Genomic DNA, 20,065 nt, shown 5'->3' with positions numbered 1-20,065 from the left:
GTATTTACAGTGTAGTAGAACTACTTTTACTTGAGTAAAGGATCTGAATTCCTGCAGCTGTCAGACTCCACAACCAGCACTGCTCCCAGTAGTAGTAGTTCATTCATTCATTCATTCATTCATTCTCACTGGGCAATATCATTTTCCACTTGTGCAATTTTGTTAATAGTCTGTTTATTGTCAATACTGTATATACTGCTCCTATTTTTTATACTTCTATTTAAATGGTTCATATTTTGTTACACTTTGTTTAACTCTTTTTTACTGTGTTAGCTAATGCATCTTGTTTTTTGCACTATGCCCTTTGCTGCTGCACACTGCACATCTCCCCACTGTGGGACTAATAAAGGAATATCTGATCTTATCTTACCACTAACTCATCTATGAATGATATCAGCCACTAGAGGGAGGTATTATATTATGGAATTGCAGAACATCTACATTTATCTGTAATCTTCTCTGTTATCAACTCTTTAGATGTTTATTTCAGAAATAAATGTAACTGACAGTAAATAGTAAACTGTAGTGTGTCTGTGGTCTAAAAAGTCAATTAGATGTGATTTTGTATTAATTAGTGTGTGTGTTTTATCGGAAGGAAATGTCTGTTGGACCAACTCCACTTCCTGTCCGCTTGCTCCTCTAGTTGTCTGAACTTCCTGTTTGCAGCAGCAGCGAGCTCGTTGTTGTCTTAGTAAAATACACATTTAACTGTTGTTACCGGGTTGGTACCGGGAACCAGACCGAGGCAGTCATGTCTAGTCGTGAAGCCCTCAACATGAAGCTGCCTCCGATCCAGTCCACGGCCGGAGCCGTTCCGGTCCGGAACGAGAAAGGTGAGAAGCTAACTGTTAGCTTAGTTAGCTTAGCTGTTAGCCAGCTAGCTTAGTGGAACATCACTCTGTTAACACTAATAACACAAATAACACAAATAACTCAGTCTGACAATGATAAGAAGAGATTAGTTACTACTTTATGCTGTCTGGATAAAACTAGTTAACGGTACTAACATGAGTTTAGAGTATTTTCCTGCTGGCTGCTCCAGTTATAACACAATAAGATGCTCAACAGTCACACATGAGTCCACATCATCACCAACACCACCACCAACACCACTAACACCACCACCAACACCACCACCAACACCACCATCAACACCACCAACACCAACACCACCACTACTAGGGCCTCAAGAGTTAGATGGATTGATTTTTATATCGAATATGTAACCAATAAGAAAACATAACAAGAATAACCAATAAAATGAGCAGTAAACATAAACAGCAAATTCCCAATAAATAAAATAAATACATATTACATGTCCGAAAAGGAGTAAGAAGAAGTATATACTTATGGTCCACTATATACTATATGGTCCTAGCCTATTTCTATAACTTAGATAATGAACTTAATAATAGAATAAAGCAGCACGTGTAGCTCTATTCTTGTGGGGGGAGAACAAATGTAATTAAAATGCATAAATGTCTCTCTTGGTTTGAAGTGAAAAATAGATTGCTGTATTCATTAAGAATGTCATAACAACAAAAGCTCCAATTATTTTTTTTTACAAAAAACTATCCTTTGGTACAGATACACACAATTATTCCACAAGGCATGCTGCTGCAGGTTGTTTTACTTTACCACGATCCAAAACCAAATCAGGTCAAAGTACAGCAATATACAGAGCAATGCAAGAATGGAATTCACTCCCAAATCATATTACACAAAAAAAATACTATATATGGTTTTAATAAAAACCTAAAAGAGCATTACTTAAGCTGCATTAATGTGTATGTTGCATTTTACAGCATTAGATGTTTAAGGTCAGGCTAATTTTAACTATTACTGCTCACAAATGCACACTCAAACATTCAGATTAAAAATCACCACATTTGGAGATGAAAAAATGAAATCTGAAAAGTAACTAAAGAACAAGAACAAACTGTTCAAAATAAGATAAGAAGATAGTTAAATTTACAATTATATAAAATCAGAGAAAGACAGCAAAGCCTTGCATTTGAGAAGCTGGTACCACAACATTTTCTTTTGGCATTTTTGCGCAATAAACGATTAATTGATTGTCACAATTGTTGCAGAATTTTTGTATCATCTTCAAAAACGTAATTAACGTGTCCCCAAAAGCATCATAAACTTGAAAAAAGTTTATATTTTTTGCAGAGCTATTGAATAGTTACTTCTAATTAAGGTATCTCAATAAAAAACTATATTAAATCAAACATCTACACCTTCGGCATCAGGGTGGGAAAGTCTTGCTGGTACTAAGCTCTTCATTGTCTCTGCACATTCCAGGTGAGCTCTCCATGGAGAAGGTGAAGGTGAAGAGGTATGTGTCAGGTAAACGTCCTGACTACGCGCCAATGGAGTCGTCCGATGAGGAAGAAGAGGACTTCCAGTTTGTGAAGAAGGGAAAGGAAACGGAGGCCGAGGTGGAGCTGGAGGAAGAGGAGGTCTCTGACCCACGTCTCAAACGTTTGCTCAACCGCGTCTCTGAGGACGTGGAGGAGAGGTAACATCACATTGTTTGATTTGAGTCGACTGATATGATCATTAGATCATTAAATGTTGTGGTGCTGAAGTTCTCATTCGACCACACGGCTTCCTGTTTCTTTGTCCTCAGGCTGGCGAGACACAGACAGATCGCAGAGCCTGAAGTTGTGGCCGAGAGCAGCGAGGACTCTGATGAAGGCACGTGGCACCCAGAGCGTGAGGAGAGTAGTGAGGAAGAAGAGGAGGAAGAGGAAGAAGTGGATGATGAGGTAGGTTTCAATCTGTGTGATCTGAGTGTCCCAGTCACTTAAGAGTTTCTGTTTTTATAGTTATATTAAGAAAAATCTAACATTCTCTTTCTGTGCAGGAAATTGAGAGGAGACGAGCGATGATGCGTCAGCGAGCCTGCGAACGCAAGAGTGACGATATGGAGGTCATGGAGGTGGAGGAGGAAGGGAAGTCGGGGGCGGAGTCGGAGTCGGAGTCTGAATATGAAGAATACACGGACAGCGAGGATGAAGCTGAGCCACGGCTCAAACCCGTCTTCATTCGCAAGTATGAAGTTAAACAACAGTTTCCTATCCTCCTAACTGTAGCTTTAGTGTTTTTTCTTGTGACCCCCAATCAAAGTTTACGGCCTTAGTGTGGACAGGAGTGGGGAGGCACTTTAACCGAAGACTATTCCATCTCACATTGTTTAATCTGTATCCTCTCTGTCTGTCTGTTTGCGCCACAGAAAGGACCGAGTCACCGTGGCGGAGCGTGAAGCAGAGGAGCTGAGGCAAAAAGAGCTGGAGGCCGAGGCCAAGAAGCAGGTGGAGGAGCGACGGCGCTACACCCTCAAGATTGTGGAGGAGGAGGCCAAGAAGGAGTTTGAGGAGAACCGGCGCACGCTGGCGGCTCTGGACGCTCTGGACACTGACGGCGAGAACGAGGAGGAGGAGTACGAAGGCTGGAAAGTCAGAGAGCTGAAACGCATCAAGAGGGACAGAGAGTCCCGAGAAGTGTGAGTAAACACAGAGATGACTCTGAAATAAAGTGGACATATTTAGGACGTTCCTAATGAGTTGTGTTTTGTCCTCAGCATGGAGAAGGAGAAGGCTGAAATCGAGAGATTCCACAGCTTGACGGAGGAGGAGCGCCGGGCTGAGCTCCGCAACAGCGGCAAACAGGTTACCAACAAAGCCAGCAAAGGCAAATACAAGTTCCTCCAGAAGTACTACCACAGAGGAGCCTTCTTCATGGTAAGTCAACACACCGGTGAATCCTTTCCATGAATGCAGTTTGGTCTGACCGTTAAAGATGTTAATACACTCGTCCAAATTCCATTTACCTTATATTTCAAACACAATAGAGACACTTTTCTGACTCTGACCTTTACTTTTTTGCCATTTTTTTGTGCTATAGCATGGTACATTACTATTTTCCTTCTTCTTACTTGTATTATTCTGTGTTTTATTGTAAGTATGCGTTATATTTGTGTAACTTTTATGTTCTAGCATCTATCCTGGTCAGGATACACCTCTAAACATATTTTCACATTAAATCTAAAGATGTACCAACGTGCCTTAACATTCAGATAGCTTATCAGACCAATTTGACCTTCAGAGCACCGACAGCTGTTAAATGTCCCGCTCTGCACATCTTGGTCAAAAGTTTTTTGACACCACAGTGGCAGCAGGTGTAGGTTGTTCAGCGGTGTGTTAACTGTAAACATGATTTCTCTTACAGGATGAGGAGGAGGACGTGTACAAGAGAGATTTCAGCGCACCGACTCTGGAGGATCACTTCAACAAAACCATCTTACCCAAAGTCATGCAGGTCAGATGTTTTTACTTGTATTTCACCTGTTACACTGCAGGCTGCATGTTGTAGCCTAGACTGTTAATTAAAACCATATAGAGTGTTTGTATATGATGGTGGGAGAACACGTGGGACTTGCAAATTTGTTGATTAACAGTTTCAACAATTTTAAAAATCTTGTAAGTCAACAAGAACCCTGAGAAGGATGAAGTAAATCTGCCTTTTAAAATATTATTTTTAGTCTATAGAAACATGTCTTAACACTTTTTCCCCACCATTAACCTCTTAAACTCTTGAATCACATACTCTATGTATTGTACCTGCTTTCATATATATATATATTTAGATATTTAAACTTTTAACTTAAAATGGACATTTCATTGCCCATATTTTTTAGTTTTGTTCAGGGGAAATTTATCAGCTGGATACGATGTTTTCCTTTGAATGAAGGCAAAGTCATTCAGTTCTCTGATTCGACCCGTTTGTGGCTTGTTTTCCCTCGTAAAGGTCAAGAACTTTGGTCGTTCTGGACGCACCAAGTACACCCACCTGGTGGACCAGGACACCACGTCATTCGACTCGGCCTGGGCTCAGGAGAGCGCTCAGAACAGCAAGTTCTTCAAGCAGAAGGCGGCCGGCGTGAGGGACGTGTTCGACCGGCCCACGGTGAAGAAGAGGAAGACTTAAGATGTGAGAAACGGACTTCACCGGAGAGTTTAGAGACTGTTCAGAGAGCGTGCTGCATCTTTTTCCTGGACTTTATGTTGTGGAAGGAAAACAGACTGAATCCACTGCTTTGATCATTTTGATGAACTGTTTATACCAGGAGAGTGCACCATCATTAAAAACAAACTTAATTTAATGTTTTCTCCTCAAACCCGACTTCAGAATTTGTCGAATTCACTTCAACGTTGGATCTTGGCTGTAAAAATATAATACAGCTTAAATGTCTGACAGTATTTGAAGATTGATGCATTTTGAGATACAGGGAAAATAATCATCTCGTCTTTTTAAAGCATTGGGTTATAATTTTGTACAAATCAGCCTAGTAACATTTAGTATGCAGATTCTTGTACTGATTTCCTGCATTACCTTTTTTTGTGAAAGTACAGGTATTGTAACTTTGTGTCGAATAAAACTTGTATTTTCCTCACTTTTAAAACCTTTCCACAGAGAGCAAAACTACTTGAATCACGGCACAAAAGGAGGCATGTCAACTTTTTATTTTAAAAAAGAAAGAAAAAGGGATTTGGGGTAAAGATTAAACCACAAGTGAGTTCAGATCAGCCTCATTGTCTTGATGCGCTCTGGTTAAAAAAAACAACAACCAATTGAAGCAGTCCAGTGTGTAAACGCAGTTTGTTCAGTTGGTCAGAGCCACCAGAGCTTCCACCACGTTCCCCATGTGTTCCCTCAGACTGCGTTCCGCCACGGACCTCGAGATCTCCATCTCTGACATCTGCAACAACAACATCAGGATATCAACCAAATGTACTGTTCAAGAATCAAGTTAGAGTTTAAACTGAGACACACACTAAAAGCTTAAAATGACAAAATAACAATTCATAAATTTAACTAACTTGACTGACACCTGTGCACAATTGCACAAGTGTGATGCATAGTATCTGTACTTTGGGTTTGGAGTAGTTTTTCATTGTTGGGCCCCTTACTTCGAAAAAAGGGAAATCTTAACGCTCCAGCATTCAGTGATATCTTAAACGATAGTGTTTTTACAACTTAGTGGTAACAGTTTGAGGAAGACCCTTTCCAGTTCTACCATGACAATGTCGGGTCCATTAAGCATAACAACCGTTCATCCAATCGACTTCACACTTGACGGGTGTGTTGCTGAGGACCCAAAGGAAGAGTAGTGTTGAGTTTGAATTCGTTTGGATGAGCGGCTCTTCAGAAAGTTGCAAGCAGCAACACCAGAGGCAAATCATTCATCCCGTTCTGAACAGGCACTACACTAGTCGTATCAACAGACAAAAAACATCCCAGAATGATTGAGCGAAAAGCTTACAATTAGTTCCACGTCCTCTTTCTTGATGGTGACTTTGGCCAACTCTTTTTCTCTGAAAGCAAAACAACACACAGTCAACAGGTTACATTAAAGTTCAGACTGCATGTAAAGACGGTATGAGATTAATAATTCTGCTCATTACAAATGTTATTTTCCTTCTCATAGTCAACTGTGGGTTGGACTTCTGTGGTTGCTGGGTAACTACATAATTCATGTATTATCCAAAATAAGAAATAATGAGCTGATGCTGCTGTTACACATGTAACTATTGGGAGGGTCAACACTGATCTCACCTCTCCTGTTTGGCTTTCTGTTCTCGTGACCTTCTGTCTCCGATCACTGACATGGCCTGAAAGAAAACAAACAAACATTGTTAATCATATTTATCTTGTTTTCAGTTTCAAATATGAAAGCCATTACAACTAATAACACACAGAAGGCCTTACAGGTATGTTGAATCAAAACGGGATAGGGATTTGCTTATATAGATTTTATCAGCAGAATTGCCTTCCTAGCCAACAACTTGGGTCCATGTTTACATCCTCTCTGTAATGTTAAATAGTTTAGTCGATTCTGTAGAGCACTATCACTTTTTGTCTTGGTGTTTTATGTAAAGCACTTTGAATTGCCTTGTTGCTGAAATGTGCTTTATAAATAAACTTTTATTAGGAATTACAGACCGGTATAATAAAGTGTTTCTGCTAAATTCTGACAACTAAAATATATTAAAGTTACAGCTCAATCACATTCTATACATACATACATTCATACATTCTTTACATACACTGAATGAAAATAGATTTAATATTTATTTATCTTTATGATCATAAAAAACAGAAACATGAGGAAGTAAACTGTAGTTTTAAATTAAAGGTCTCATTTATAACATTTTTATGTAGACAAATATTCACATACATAAACATCCACACACACATACACATACATACACACATACACACATATACATCCACACACACACATACATACATAAACATCCACACACACACATACATACATACACACACAAATACATACATAAACATCCACACACACACACACACATATACATCCACACACACACATACATACATACACACACAAATACATACATAAACATCCACACACACATACATACACACACACACACACACACACATATACACACACACACACACATATACATACACACTCACACACACACACACACACACACACATACATACATACATAAACATCCACACACACACACACACACACATACATACACACACACACACATATACATACATACATACACACAAATACATACATACACACTCACACACATACACTCTCACACACACACACACACACACACTCACACACATATACAAACACACACATATACACACATACATTCTTTACATACACTGAATGTAAGTAGAGTTCATATTTATTTATCTTTATAGTCATAAAAAAAACAGAAACATGAGGAAGTAAACTGTAGTTTAGATTTAAAGGTCTTTTTTATGACATTTTTATGTAGACGAATATTTAAACAAAACAAACATCCTCAGATCTTTCTATCTAACATGATGTACCGGCGGTGTGGAGTGAACTCAGCCGTCTATCTAACACGATGTACCGGCGGAGTGGAGTGAACTCAGCCGGCTAGTTAACACGATGTACCGGCGGAGTGGAGTGAACTCAGCCGGCTAGTTAACATGATGTACCGGCGGTGTGGAGTGAACTCAGCCGGCGGTGTGGAGTGAACTCAGCCGTCTATCTAACACGATGTACCGGCGGAGTGGAGTGAACTCAGCCGTCTATCTAACACGATGTACCGGCGGAGTGGAGTGAACTCAGCCGGCTAGTTAACATGATGTACCGGCGGTGTGGAGTGAACTCAGCCGGCGGTGTGGAGTGAACTCAGCCGGCAGCGGCCGCATGTCTCCGGCTAGCTTTAGCTAACAGCTATCGTCGGCTCTCTCACCGTTTCCAGGTCCGAGCTGGAGATTTCTTTCTCCTCCGCGTAGTCCGTGACTCTCTCCAGGTCCGCGGCTCCGCTGTCATGTTTGCGGGGCTTCTCTGCGGGTTTCCCCGTACAGTTCTCCTCCGCCTCCAGGTCCAGATCTACGTCTCCTTCTGCCGCCATGTCTGCTCCGAGTGAAGGCCCGGAACGAAGAGAAAGGTTCCGGCAAAGCGTCGGAGGGGAAACGGGGTAGCACCGGAAGGACAATTTAAAGGAGAGATCTGTTGATTCTATCCATGGATGGATTAAAAGAACTCTGATTTTATCATTTATGTATTTTTATTTTTATATTTTTATTGATATTTAATATTTATTTATTTTAATATTTGTATTGATATTTAATATTTATTTATTTATTTATAATTTATATTTTTTTATTTTAATATTTTTATTAATGTTTAATATGTATTTATTTATAATTTATATATTTTTTATTTTAATATTTGTATTGATATTTAATATTTATTTATTTATAATTTATATTTTAATATTTGTATTGATATTTATTATTTATTTCAATTTTTTTATAATTTAAACATTTTAATTTTAATATTTGTATTAATATTTAATATGTATTTATTTATTTAATATATTTCTATTATTTATTTATAATTTTTTTTAAATATTTGTTTTATTCTATCTGGGCCGGCTCTAGTCCTTTTGGTGCCCAAGGCGAAATTCGGATGTGGAGCCCCCTCAACCCCCCCACAAACCTAACCCATAAACCACAACACACATCAGAAATCACAATGGTTTAAGACGAAAGTCAAGATTTTGATTTTCATAAATAACTGTATTTATTATATAGTATGTATATATTTATTTATTATATTAATATAAATAAACATTTCATCCCTGACATTGTTGGCTTAAAAGTGTTTAGTCAGTTTCACGACAATTTACACTTTTATTAACAAATAAGTGATGAACAAGTGTGTGAAAGAGAGTTACAGAGGGGAAAAGTGTATTTATTTATTTATTTGTTAATTTGCTTCCTCATTGCATAAAATGAGGAAGGGCACCCATCAGCATTTTATTTTTTAAATTTTTACTATTATTATTATTTATTTTTTTAGAGGAAGATGGCGCCCTATAGGCGACCACCTAAATGGCCTATGCCTTAAAGCCAGCCCTGCAATTAAATTATTCTGTGATGTTGTCGTATTGTATAATTGATAGAGACATCTTACCGTTAACTATTAATCTGGCATTTTGCAACAAAAAGTTGTACCTTATCTGTGCAATATGTCCTTTGATGCAATATATACCTCAAGTGCAACTACCTTTGTTTACATTTTATTTACATCTACCCTACCTATTTTACAAGTGCAATTACTGTACCTCTGTTTACATTACATCTATTTTACCTATTTCATTCCTCAAGTGTAATACCTCTGTTTATATTTATTTATTACATCTACTTTACCGGTTTATTCCTGTTTTATTTACTTTATAACTGTGTGTGTTTTACCTGTTATATGTTTTATCTGCCTCGTTTAGTCTTGTCAAGTATTTGTTTTAAAGCACTGACAAAAAGTGGCAACTGTGAATCTCGTTGTATTTAATACAATGACAATAAAGCTTTCTATTCTATCTTTATTGTTTTGCTTTATTTGCACTCTTTTCTTCTTTGTACTGCAACCGCAGCACAACAATTTCCCTTTGGATTAATAAAGGTCTATCTTATCTTATATTCAACGTCATATCAAGATGACACCCAACTTCACCCACTGTTTTGAGGAAAAGCACACAGGGCAGAAAAAAAGTAGAGAATTTGGTCAGTATGACAAAATCTTCACCATAACCTCCAGTGAGGACACCAGATAAAACTCAGGTCTGGGCCAGCTATGACCAATATTCAATCCAAAATAATCAGGTAAGCAATACAGAATAACTTCATAATAAATAAATAAATAAAAAGAGCTATGGACACCGCAGCGGTTGCAGCATTATTAGGCAACATGAATCAAATTAAATGACACTTTAACATCAGAATAATATAAATTATTTCTCTCCTGTCCCTCTCTGTACAGTGAGTAAATGAGTGTGTTGTTGTACTCACCTGCCTGACTTCTTCCTCTTTAATCTGCTCCAGGTTCAACTTCTTTACGTGATCATTCTCAAAGAATAATATATAACCAGTACACCACTCAGCCTGAAATCATTCTTGAGGATCCACTGGGAGCATTTCAGCATTTAGCATATTGTATTCACCTGTTGGTCATCATGGGTGTGTTTGTTTTGGGTCACTTAACGTATTAGCCGGGTGGTGCATTAAATCAGTGATTAATTAAAAGTAAAGACAACCTTTTACTTACTGAGTCGATGTACAATAAGGCTAAGCTTTTAAGACAGACAGGTAAACAGACCTGCAGCTTCTTCTCTGCTGCAGCTGCTGATTTATCACCTTTCATTTGTTCCATTTTTATAAAGTTTATCAGGATATTTTCATATATTAATATGTTTATCTGATTTATCTACTATCTTGTTGTTGTTGTCTGAGAGATGATGAGAAGCCAACAACGACGTGAACGTTTACGATTAGTAAATTACCTCCTCCTCGTTCTATTCCTGTCTGTAATAAGAGGTTTACTTGTACTTTAATACAAATAGCTCTTCAACTACAGTCACAGATTTCCTGCGTCTCCAGACTTCTCAGGTCCACCTTCCAGTAATCTGATTAAAGATCAAGATCTCACCTGCTGGTGAGAAAAGCATCAGTGCTCTGCTCTCTGGTTTACCAGGTTCATCCTTCAGGAGATTAGTGTGGTCGAGAGGAGTCAGAGGAATGGCACCGGGGTCGGAGAGGCATCGTTGTCGTCATAGCAACCCCTTCATCCTGCTGTATACGACTGATGGATGTCTAACTGTTTGGAGCTCTCATCAGCTGTCAGTTCCTCGAGGACGTGATGTCGGGACGCTGTCTTCGGTCTCAGGTGAGACTCTGCAGGATGCATCAGGTGTTTAATGGTGAACGCTACAAACTTGCGCTAAATTTTGGCGAGGAAAAACTGTCATAGCCTTTTTCACAGCGGTCCCTTAACCTCTGACCTCCAGATATGTGAATGAAAATGGGTTCTATGGGTACCCACGAGTCTCCTCTTTACAGACATGCCCACTTTATGATAATCACATGCAGTTTGGTAGTTTTCTAAAATGGTGTATTTGAATATTTCTGCATACTAAATTGTGTGTCACTGTAAAGCTGAGACTCTTGTGGATCCAATGAGCCCAACTGTATTCATGTGTGATGATGTTAGTCCCCATAGGAGTCATTTCATTCTTTTTTTAAAACTTGACCTCACTGTATAAAATGACCTTGTGGTGACCTCTAGGATAATCACAGCCTCATGAAATTTTACAGCCACAAACTAGAGACCTAGAGCATTCAGAGGATGGATGGCTTTCCTAGCTAGATTGATCAATAAGGGGGTTTTTGAGCAGTTTACACAACAGAAGTGCTCGCCATCCAATCGTCAAAAAATGCAATTCTTGTAGAAATCTCCAAAATGTCAAAAGTATTTGAAACCAAATCACAGCATGGCTTTTTCTATGGTGTTCCTCAAGGTCTTGTTGTCTTAATGGGGTATTTTGGAGGAATTATTGATAATTTTTATCAATTCTTGAGTGGTAAAAAAATGGTTAAATCAAGCACCAAATCTGTGTAACAAATGGCATCGACCCCCAAATTGCTGCAACAACTTATGAGACATAATAGAGCATGGGGATGACCATCATATACTTCTATCATAATGTTCTAAACCCTTATACACTTTCACAATTTATTTTAATTGATTAATTAATTTGTATTTCTTATTAATAACTAGAACAATTTAACACACAGTGCTGAGCTGCATCTCAAATTAATTTTCAGGTTCCCAGCTTTCAGATGATGTTCACCACTTCTATGTGACATCTACTGTTGACTATTTATCTCCCCCTAAATATCCTCTTTCCCTCTAAAAAAAAGAGGGCAGAATGATAAGGGGTTAAAGAGACAGGTGCACAAATGGAGCGTTTCAGTCCGGTTTATTCAGACAGAAAGGATGAGAACAATAGTGAGTTTTTTTTAACATTAAAGCATGCAAACATGTTCTGGTATACGAGTATGAACCTGTAAATGAGCATGATGTGTCCCCTTTAAGGAATGTGGTACAGATTCAGACTCTTTTAATAATCTGTCCACAGCATATGATTCATGCCACAGTTATGAATGGGTCATTGTGTTTCTATGGGAAGGACAACTTGTATTGCTTTCAGCTACATCATTTACAACACCCGGCTTTTTATCCACCTACATCTATAAAAAACAATGCTGGTCACAAACCATTACCTCATTGTTTCGCTCAGAAAGAGTCCCACATGAATCATGAATGAATCATTTTACTTGTCCTTTTTTTTCAGTAAACAAGCTTGGATTCCAGCCATCTGTTATTGCACAAGCCTATTGAAACCATAGATTGAGTGGTTTCACTGAAGCGGCTATTTGCATCCGCCTATTTGCCCCTTGTTTGTCCTCCTTTGGCACGGCCTCCTCTCCCACAAGGCAGCAGCAGCAATTATCTGAGAGAGAGAGAACGGGGCCCCTTCAGGAATGCCGCTCAGAGCAACACGTGTTTATCACAGCGAATTACTGGTTTTACAACCGCTCATGTTGGAGGGAATAATCCAGAGTGAGATTAAGGATATTATGTGTTGTTTGTAAACTTGTGGAGACGTTCTTGGTCCTAAATGCAAAATGCAGTTTATGAAATTATAAATAGTCAAGCCAATTAATTTTTCCTATATAGCCCAAGATCACAAATTTGTCTCAAGGGGCTTTACAATCTGTACATCATACGACACCCTCCGTCCTCAGACCCTCGATTCAGACAAAGAAAAATTACCCCAAAAAAACATTTAACAGGGAAAAATGGAAGAAACGTCAGGAAGAGCAACCTGGGCGGACGGACAGGAAATAGATGTTGTGTGTATAGAATAGACCAACAAGTAAAATTACAGTATAGACATATAGACTAGGGCTGTCAATCGATTCAAATATTTAATCACAATTAATCCCAAATTAATCACACATTTTTTATCTGATCAAAATGTACTTTAAAGGGAGATTTGTCAAGTATTTAATGCTCTTCTCAACATGGGAGTGGTCAAATATGCTGCTTTATGCAAATATATGTATACATGTATTATTGTAAATCAATTAACAACACAAAACAATGACAGATATTGTCCAGAAACCCTCACAGGTACTGCATTTAGCAGAAAACCATATGCTCCAATCATAACATGGCAAACTGCAGCCCAACAGGCAACAACAGCTGTCAGTGTGTCAGTGTGCTGACTTGACTATAACAAACTGCATGTGATTATCATAAAGTGGGCATGTCTGTAAAGGGGAGACTCGTGGGTACCCATAGAACCCATTTTCATTCACACATCTGGAGGTCAGAGGTCAAGGGACCCCTTTGAAAATGGCCATGACAGGTTTTCCTTGCCAAAATTTAGCTTGGAGCTTGGAGTTTGGAGCGTTATTTAACCTCCTTCGCGACAAGCTAGTATGACATAGTGTCATCATTATTTACTAATTTTTAAGTGTGATGACTAATGAAGTAATATGTGACAGTGTGTTTCTAGCTGCGGGTGTTAGTATGTGTGGTGCCTCCTGTGTACACAACTCTTCTGCTCTTCAGACTAATAATCCTACAACTGATTCTGTTAAACGTCTCTGAGAAGCTTCATTCACCGTCCAAGCCTCTTAGCCGAGTTTCTTATTTAACCTCTAATTTGTTACTTAGTTCCTAGAAAGTGAACCTGGACAGACTCTGTGGCTCTTAATGACGTAGTATAATGACATTTTGGCTCAGGCTGCTGTTTTCCAATATGCATGTACAGAGGAGGTGTCGTCCTAAAAACAACTCATCCTACTGAAGCAGACAAACATGACATTTCTGTCGTCACTTGTTCTGTAGTTGTTTTTTCTCATCGCTTCTCGATCCTTGAAACTAATTTTACTCTTTTCTCTTCTCTGAATAATAATGTCATTTTGAATAGTATCTTTACCAATAATACAAATAAGACAGGAATAAGTTAAGGAATTTTGTTCTATTTTTACACACGTAAATAAATTGAGTGATCATTAGAAAGTTCCACAATATTTCTAACAATCAGATTTTACTGACGTTTCAATAAATGTCTCCTTTGCAGTGAGACATCTCCAATAATGTTTAATACACTATGATGTGTAACAGGCTTAACACATGTTATTCTTTTCATATATTTGAATAATAATAGACCTGTTTTTTAGTAATTGTTGTAAAATCTTTACATTGGTCTGTATGCGTCCTACTGGTAGAGGTATCGATGAGATCACAATTTGCTTTAAAAGAAACAAACAATGTTTTATGTCTTATTTTCCTCATTAACAAATTCCTGTTATAGCTCAAGAGACTTATAAAAAAAGATACTACAAAAGTTAAGAATCATAAATATAAACTAGATAAATCCAAAATAATAAACATGAAAAATATAATTTAAAAAATATGTAAAATATATCTGTTTTTAAAATGAGAGAAGTTGTGTGTATTTGAAACAAAGAGGGTGATATGTGCAAAATATTGACTGAGGAGTGTGCAAAAGTTCACAGTATAAAGAAATAAGAATATGTGCGATGTACAGAGATAATAATCCTTAAAGGTCCCATATTATGCTTATTTTCATGTTCATAGTTATTTATAGTATTTGAAATAACAGTATTTCTGTTTCTACTAGAACATGTTTACATGCTTTGATGTTCAAAAAAAACTTTATTTTCCTCATACTGTCTGCCTGAATATATCCCTCTGTCTGAAACACTCCGTTTTAGTACATTTCAATGGAATAACAACGGAACTGCGTTGCTAGGCAACAGCTTGGGTCCATGTTTACTTCCTGTCAGCTGATGTCATTCACATACACTGCAACCGGAAATAAACCGGGACACATTTAGAACGTTTACGTTTAAAACTGTGAAATGGTCTAAATATTGTAGATTTGTGACATCACAAAATTACAGAAATCCTGACGGCTTGTTTCAAAGTTTCTGGATACGGGCTGTGTGTATTTCTCCATGGATTGATACTTTCACAAGTATTTATATATGACTAAAACCTGCTTTATAATATAAAAGACATGAAAATCTCACTTTTTACAATATGAGACCTTTAATATAATAATAATTTTGCAAAATTTTATAGCATTGGCTGATGTTTTGAGGAGTTTTTAGATCTTGTTTTGAGATTAAATTGAGTTGACAGAAGGCCGACATGTATGTTGATGGTTTTGCATGACAACAACGAGATTACAGAGAGAAATATTATTTTTGAGAGCTCAGTTTCATCTGTATGAGAAACATAAGTACAGCCATTGTTTCCTCTGATTAGAGATCTGTTGGTGCATCACCTGCTGGGTAATCTAAAGTCAACAGGTCAGACTGAATTTATCATTTCATCTGGCCTCTATTACAGCTCTGTGGAGGAGAGAAAGTGTGCTACCAGGTGGCGACTCAGAGAGTATAACAGGCCGCAGATATTAACGTCCTGTCTGTGTCGGTGAAGGTCATCCTGACTGAGAGGAGGGCTGGACAACCACGGGATTATCCCGGCGCTCCGCCCTGCACACTAACCCAAATCTAATCTCACTCTCTTCTCATGCACTGTGCACTCAGCGCTTTTTCTTTTTCTGTTTTACGTTATCTTTATTGTTTTTAGGAGTATAATTACAGAGGGAAAGAAGAAATGAAAATAGAGCCTATGTAGAGAGAGTTCACATTCTATTTAGACAACATTATTTATGCCTTTTTAAATTTATTTTTATCTCAACCATTTCCTCCAGCCTTTTGCAAATTAATCTTCCTTCATTTTTAACCTATATGTGAGATTCTCCATCACTAGGATATCGTCTATAATGGTCAGCCATTGTTTGTAATGTGGTGCATCAGGTGCATCTGCCTTTTTTTCTGGCAGCGAGGAGAATCTGGACCAAGTCTTGGTCTCCTACGTGCACAATTCCTTTCAAAAGGTTGTATTTTCATGCAACTCCAAAAAAAATGTGTAGTTTGTTCCCATGTGTATATGCATTGCATTGTGGGAACAAGATCCTCCGCTTTGGCTTGGTACGAAGGATGTCCTGTAAATCAGCAGATATTTACATTTTAGGGTTGAAGAAAATGTCCGTAAACTTAACGGAAAATGTCCTGGTCATTTTCTGCCAGGACATTATCTGTTTTTCTACGGATTATTTTCTTAGAGTGATACAGCAGCTAACATTAGTACGGACAGCTAACGTTAAAGTGGGATATTGAAGTCACATGGAGCCGTAACTCAAATATTGGGTTGGCTAGCGTAGCCCTGTACATCAGACATATGGGTACTTCGTAAAACGTCAAGGCCACGCCCCTTTTTGGAGGATAGAAAACTGAAGATCCCATTCATACACTCTAAGAAAAAAATCCGTAGAAAAACAGAAAATGTCCTGGCAGAAAATTACCGGTACATTTTCCACTAAGTTTACGGTCATTTTCTTCAACCCTAAAACGGAAATTTCTGTTGATTTACAGTACATCCTCCATACCGAGCCAAATAGCAGACCCAACCTTTACATTATGGATGAAAAACAGACGCTAACGCTAGCATTTGTATGTTACCTATCAGCCTTTGCAGACCACATGAGGCTAAAACTGGGGCTAACTCTACCTGACGTCGACTGAAGTCTAAAATATAAGCATTGGTAAAATGTAAATTACAATATCGAACTTGCGTTTGTCTCAAAATTAGTCAGCAAAATATTCGACAACAGCTGAACTAAACAACCAAACAGCTTTCAAACTATATTGTTAATCATGTCATTGTTAATTTTTGAGCACAGAAGTGTTGAAAGGTTTCTCCAAATCCGAAATTTGAACTAAGCTTTGCCGTGTGTGTGACGGTCTCTGCCTCTTCCAACTTTCACGCTAGCGGAGGTTCTTGTTCCCACAATGCAATGCGTATTTAAAAATACGGGAAAAACTCCTGTGAAAAATCGATACAGAAAATTCCTTCATATGAACACGGTATTTTTACGGACTTTTCTTAGAGTGTATCAATGCAATTTGGGATTGTAATTTTGTAAATTTGTATGCATTCATCCTTCGTTAAATAAACGTTGTGTTTTATACACACGTCTAATAACTATTTGGCGACCTTGCCTGATCCTGAGCGTTCGTTCTCTGATATTGCTTCTCCAGACATCCTCTAAATCTAATGGAACAAAGTGAATGTGACCTTTGATGACAACAGTGGATTAAAATCATTTGAAAGCTAAAATGTTACATGCAACTCAGTTTTTATTCTCTGCCTGGTTCCATTAGAGCCCCCAAAAACAAAAAATCCATCGTCCCCGTCTATTATTAAGCCGTGAGCAAGTCTACTAATGCACGCCGGCTTTTACTGCGGTTCCACCGTCCGGTCCGTCCTACTTCACTGTTTCTGGGTCGGCTATGATAACTTGTTGGGATTATGGACGTGGCCTCTTTATGTGAGTGACACACGGACTCACAGACCTGAACCAGGTCTGGGGATGAAGGGGGGTCTGTAGGTAGATAAGGGGCTGTGAGGTGTCAGGCATCAGCATGTAGAAATCACACGGGGTTAATTGTCTAAATCTGGATTAAACAGGAGTATTGCCCAATCCCATTGTACTGGGGTTTGTGCAGCGCTGGGGGAAGGGACGGGAGGGACAGATGGGACGGACACATGGTTCCTGTCGACCTCCTCCTCCTCCTCCTCCTCCTCCTCCTCCTCCTCCTCCTCCTCTTCCTCACCCCCTCCTCCCCTCACAGACTCTTTGCCTAATCTGAGCGGGTAGGACGGGGGAGGATGGGGGGAGGGCACCGGGCATTCGCCACCACCTCTCCCTCTTTTCTGGCAGCACCCAACACAGCCGCAGAGCCAAAGCACACAGGATATGGGCACAAAAACAACTTATTCCCCTGCGAGGCTGGACTGAGAGCAGCCTGGACCCGGTGCTCATGATCAGGCTCTCGGCTACAGGGAGCCCGGCCGGACTGGATTTACTGCTAATCCAGAATAAGGAGCATGTAGGGAACAAACCTGCTGCTGGACTTTCTACTTCTTCTTCTCGTCATCGTCAGGCCTGTTAGAAAGTTGTGTTCTGGCCTCTCTGAGAGATGTGAGGATGCCATCTTTACAGGCGTGCTGAGAGAACCTGTGTGTGCTGGAGGTTCATGGCCAAATGTAGAGTCGTCGCGGTCGATGAGAAGCAGTTTATAGGCACAATGTCGGCCTCTCAGGGGATGAACCGCAGCGGCGCCTACAACTACTTCCTCAACATGGTGGCCTATCAGGTGAGAGCTGAGCAGGAGGAGGTCACTGCAGCTGGAGGTTGCCAATTTAGTACTGATTGTAAAACAAAAACAGTAGATTATTATTTATTAACTCTGGAGTTGATTTTATTGATAATAATACTGGTAGAGGGAATTTATTATTTAGAATGCTACAGACATATTGTGAGATTTTTCTTATCAAGATATTTATTTAGCGACTGAAGAAATGTTTTATTATTTATAAAGTATTTATTTTTTTATTGCACAAGCAAAAATTATTATATTAAAGACAAAAATAAATAATAATAAAAAAAACAAAGTGTTAAATCAGGAATTAAGGTACATAAATATTCATAAAGATATAGTTTTTTTTATTAAACAACATTTTACTTCTTTATTTAAGTAAAAGTAGCAATGCCACAATTTAAAACTACATTACTACTACTACTATTGCTACAAAACTACACAACTACAATACTCCATTACAAGTACATGTCCTGCCTTCAAAATAAAAGTAAAAAATAAACCTAAAGTATCAAAAGTTAAAGCACTTGTTATGCAGAAGGGTTCCCCTGAGGGTTATTTTACTACATATTATATTATTGGATTATTATCACTAATGCATTAACATGTAAGCAGCACTTTAAGGTTGTAGCTCGACGTGGAGCTACCTTTTAAACAATTTCAAAATACTTTTTTGAAGTTAAATCTATAATGCATCATATTTTATAAACTAATCATATATTTTGTGTGTAGAATCTGCAAAGTAACTTGTAACTAAAGTTGTTAAATAAATGTAGTGGAGTAAAAAGTACAATATGTCCATCTGAGATGTAGTGGAGTAGAAGTGTTAAGTAGCATAAAATAGAAATACTCAAGTAGCTCAAAATAGTACTTTGTTAAATATACTTAGATATGATGTTCCACCGCTGTATCTCTCACGGGCAAAGGTTGATTTTCATGTTTTAAATCGAAGGATTCCAGGTGTTGATCAAAACATCAGGAACAGCTGCACAATTTAATCAGCAATAAACACTGTCTTTATGAAGCTTGTAATATTATTTTTTATTTAGTTGAAGTTGTGTCAGAGAGGCGTTGATACAGAATCAACGGGAATCGTGGAGCATTCTGGGGCGGCGACGCCATCTTTGGAGGGTAGCGTACGGAGCCATACAGTAGATTGTCATTATCTGTCACTGGTCTATTCATCTGTCATCTGTTAATCGCTCATCATCGTAAATGTATAAAGTACGTGCCAAAGATGAATGCATGCATGTAAATATATCAACTATAAAATAGTTGATGATATTGATCCTTATGGATTACGAGGACCTTGACAGTTTGCCACCCGTTACGATCACTGATG

The 20,065-nt window shown here is 38.4% G+C and overlaps 3 protein-coding genes across 3 annotated transcripts in view; 2 read left to right on the top strand and 1 right to left on the bottom strand.

Moving 5' to 3' along the window:
• The first annotated feature begins 620 nt into the window (after positions 1-620).
• mfap1 (microfibril associated protein 1) lies at positions 621-5,470 on the top strand. The gene is made up of 8 exons (XM_074659675.1): positions 621-833; positions 2,308-2,524; positions 2,636-2,774; positions 2,873-3,060; positions 3,242-3,511; positions 3,590-3,749; positions 4,237-4,326; positions 4,816-5,470. Exons 1-8 carry the CDS (start codon positions 752-754, stop codon positions 4,993-4,995), a joined length of 1,326 nt encoding a protein of 441 aa, XP_074515776.1. The 5' UTR covers positions 621-751; the 3' UTR covers positions 4,996-5,470.
• A 46-nt stretch (positions 5,471-5,516) lies between these two features.
• On the bottom strand, positions 5,517-8,524 carry hypk (huntingtin interacting protein K). The gene is made up of 4 exons (XM_074659926.1): positions 8,304-8,524; positions 6,625-6,680; positions 6,332-6,383; positions 5,517-5,767 (listed from the first exon to the last, which is right to left on the bottom strand). The coding sequence occupies exons 1-4, from the start codon at positions 8,463-8,465 to the stop codon at positions 5,672-5,674; spliced, it is 366 nt and encodes a 121-aa protein (XP_074516027.1). The 5' UTR covers positions 8,466-8,524; the 3' UTR covers positions 5,517-5,671.
• Positions 8,525-17,436: 8,912 nt separating this feature from the next.
• serinc4 (serine incorporator 4) overlaps positions 17,437-20,065 on the top strand; it is a 31,287-nt gene continuing 28,658 nt past the window's right edge. Inside the window, exon 1 of the mRNA XM_074659620.1 lies at positions 17,437-18,720. Coding sequence (XP_074515721.1) covers positions 18,601-18,720 — 120 coding nt within the window. The 5' untranslated portion in view covers positions 17,437-18,600. The remainder of the gene's footprint in view (positions 18,721-20,065) is intronic.

This window comes from Sebastes fasciatus, chromosome 2 (assembly GCF_043250625.1).
Source record: "Sebastes fasciatus isolate fSebFas1 chromosome 2, fSebFas1.pri, whole genome shotgun sequence".
In the NCBI taxonomy this organism is placed as follows: domain Eukaryota; kingdom Metazoa; phylum Chordata; class Actinopteri; order Perciformes; family Sebastidae; genus Sebastes; species Sebastes fasciatus.
The sequence above is the reverse complement of the archived record's forward strand: the minus strand, read 5'-3'. Positions and strand labels throughout refer to the sequence as shown.

Excerpts from the sequence above, each read along its gene's own strand:
- mfap1 (XM_074659675.1), top strand. The coding sequence starts at position 752 with ATGTCTAGTCGTGAAGCCCTCAACATGAAGCTGCCTCCGATCCAGTCC. Across the intron at positions 3,061-3,241 it reads AAACCCGTCTTCATTCGCAA|AAAGGACCGAGTCACCGTGG; the intron begins GTATGAAGTTAA and ends TTTGCGCCACAG. Across the intron at positions 3,750-4,236 it reads ACAGAGGAGCCTTCTTCATG|GATGAGGAGGAGGACGTGTA; the intron begins GTAAGTCAACAC and ends TTTCTCTTACAG.
- hypk (XM_074659926.1), bottom strand. The coding sequence starts at position 8,465 with ATGGCGGCAGAAGGAGACGTAGATCTGGACCTGGAGGCGGAGGAGAAC. Across the intron at positions 6,681-8,303 it reads CCAGCTCGGACCTGGAAACG|GCCATGTCAGTGATCGGAGA; the intron begins GTGAGAGAGCCG and ends GTTTTCTTTCAG. Across the intron at positions 6,384-6,624 it reads CAGAAAGCCAAACAGGAGAG|AGAAAAAGAGTTGGCCAAAG; the intron begins GTGAGATCAGTG and ends TTTTGCTTTCAG.